At 49.1% G+C, this 2,851-nt stretch overlaps 1 protein-coding gene across 1 annotated transcript in view; it reads right to left on the bottom strand.

Annotated features, from left to right (window-relative positions):
• Positions 1-573: 573 nt before the first annotated feature.
• The window catches only part of Pmar_PMAR021729 (retrovirus polyprotein, putative), a gene marked incomplete at its 5' end in the record, with an annotated part of 7,646 nt that continues 5,368 nt past the window's right edge, over positions 574-2,851 (bottom strand). Inside the window, one exon of the mRNA XM_002777217.1 lies at positions 574-2,833. Within this exon, the coding sequence (XP_002777263.1) occupies positions 920-2,833 (1,914 nt within the window). The 3' untranslated portion in view covers positions 574-919. The remainder of the gene's footprint in view (positions 2,834-2,851) is intronic.

Consider the following 2,851-nt stretch of genomic DNA (forward strand, 5'->3'; position numbering starts at 1 on the left):
CCTTTTTGCTCAGTCTTTTTGGGGGAGGGTACCCAGACTTCACATACATGAGTCTGCTGAGGGACGTCAATGACTTCACATGGGACGAGTGATCGGACTCTGCTTTTGTAGGCTCCATTCGTTTTTGGTATAATCTTCCACCCTTCTTGGACTACCCGATTGAGAATCTCATCAATTATGTCTGCCTCGTGCCCTCGAAGATCTGCACGAAGAATCTGGTCAGACTTAGTGGGAACGATTGACGAAATCTCCACACATCCCTGGGTAGCAAGGGTAGGACCCTTGTTGTCACTGTCACCGGTATGACGCAAAGCGTCAATATCAACATCGGTAATCCGAGCCACAGAGTCTATATCATTAACAGCTTGATCACTATGTCGATAAACACATTGTCCCTTAACATGCATATATGTCGCACCCTTCATCTCTAGCCCCCAACCCTCGATTAGCTGACGACCCGCTAGGATTAATAGCTGGCCGCAGCCTACCACACCCGGCGATGGAAGCACTCTCAGATCGCAATTGACAAAGTCGGATACCACTGTGTTACACTTATAACCATAAACAGCTACATCACACTCGATCTCGTGATGAATGGTTACTTTGTGGCCGTTAGCTAGAGCCACTAGAGAAGTACTATTACTACAGCTCATCGTGCAACCAATAGCTTCGAGAGCTTTTATAGCATCTTCTACACTAGAAACTAATATATACGGACGACCAGCGCCAGAATCTACAATGCAGCGAGCCTCCAAGAATGGAGCATCGATTGCACTGCTTGCAGAACGAATTATCACCCTCAACATCATTTCGGGTGGTACAGGGGATACAAAAGAAATGACATCAAAATTGGTCAACTGAACCGGATGTCCGAGAGCCTCGATCGTATTCGAACATTGGCTCTCATCATTCATCCTGTCTAGTTTCCCTGACTCGGCTTGTCCCCTTCTTTTGACACAACCTTGGGGTCGCCGTTGAGAACACCACCATTAGCGTTACGGTTACCATTCTTCTTAGAGTAGTCTTCCACCTCCCAGGCTCGAAACTTGGGAGCCGGCAGAGAGGATACGTTAGCTAGACCAACCTCTCTGTTCTGATAACCAACAAGGTAGTAGACACGTCCTTGACGATTGTGACGAGATAGAATAGCATCAGGTCGACAAAGAGATACCACCTCGTCCTTGTTCTTGCAACCGTAACCAGTAACACCAAAAACCGCTCGGTGACGACCAAGGAACTCCTTGAAAGCAGACTTCACCCCAGACTTACCACCTCCATCACTCTTACTCTTACTGGTCTCATCAGCCTGAATAGCTTTTACCGAGTCGTTGAGAGGAGTTGATGATCTAGACGGTAGGATACTATTGGTCTCCTCCATCAATCTTGCCTCCATACGAATGAACTCAACAATACTCTCTCGGTTGACCGACCCCGACGAATGGACCGGAACAGCACATTCCCAGTCACCCTCGAGGGTTCCCAGCCTGTCTTTACAGCGGCGGATCACACCTTGGACTATCTCACGAGGTAATTTAGAGAGAATCTGTCGCACAAATTGAATCAGTTGGGCATCGGTAGATCCGGTACTGTAGACGACTCGATAGATCTCACAAGCAGCGATGACATCTTTCAAGTACGACTCGATGTCTCTCACTGACTTGAATCTCAGTCCAGACACGATGAAGTTGAGCTTCTCAACCAAAACACTTCTACGCCCGTAAGCGCTGATACATGCCTCCTTGATCGCACTCCAATTGTCACCACGTACATCATAGGTACCAGAAGCCGTATCCATCACCTCGGGACACTGGTTGAGTGTGGTAAGGAACTTCTGAATACAAGCATGCCTCAGCCCGTAGTGGGGTTGAAAGGCTCCATTTTCATCATAGAAACCATCACCAGCTTCGTGAAGTACTTCCTCAATCCTAAGTACGTGCTGAGAGAATTGATGACTCTTTCGCAGTGACTGTATCGCCAGCTTACCGATGGCAGCTGAATCACACTTCTTAGGAACACTCATACGAGGAGGTACACCAACATTGGAAACAGAATCTACTGGACGTACATCTTGACCTGAGACCCTGGTCGGAACAGGTGCCCCAGGAGTCATAACGAAGGCTTCGGGCCGTGGAACTGCTTGCTGGTAAGGTGCTGGAGTCGCCAATGTCGGCTGACTACAGGGCGGGGGAAGGATAGCTCCATAGACGGGTACATTGCTACCATTGTCGACCCGAGGAAGTATGACTCGCTGATCTCGCTGTCCACGACCTGAAGAAACACACGAGTGTGTGTTCGATAATCTGGCATCGTTCAGTAGATGATGCCCGTTCAAGCTAGGTGTATGGTTTGGAAGCTCAGAAGGAAGAGCACCGACAACAGAAGGCAACGTCTTCGACCGGCCCAAAATCTGGGAGTTCTTTTCGGTGAGCTCATCATACCGTAGCTCAAGAGCTACCACATAAGCACCCTGCTCCTCCAGTGCCAACCGGAGATCTTTCTCCCGATCAGCAAGGACATCATGTACTTGAACATCATCTTCGGATGACACAATGAGGTTGTTCAGTTGCTCAGTAGTGTCTCGCAACTGTGATCGAAGTCGACCCCTGTACAGCCTCGCCTTACGCAGCTCTTCTTGTAAGGATCCTGGCGAGTGGAACTCCGCAGCAGAGTCGACACAAGATTGCCTTCGAAGAGCAGGTCGTGAGGATTGAACTGGATCTTCTCCTCCGTTTGAGGCTTCTATAACTGGGTTGGACGCAGATGTAGGTGTCGCCATGATGGGGAACGGCCCAGGACTTGGAACACAAAGGCCCTTGGCGCAAGAAGAATCAAACTACGAACGGGTGTTTAG

The sequence above is a fragment of the Perkinsus marinus genome (genome assembly GCF_000006405.1).
Source record: "Perkinsus marinus ATCC 50983 genomic scaffold scf_1104296952158, whole genome shotgun sequence".
In the NCBI taxonomy this organism is placed as follows: domain Eukaryota; phylum Perkinsozoa; order Perkinsida; family Perkinsidae; genus Perkinsus; species Perkinsus marinus.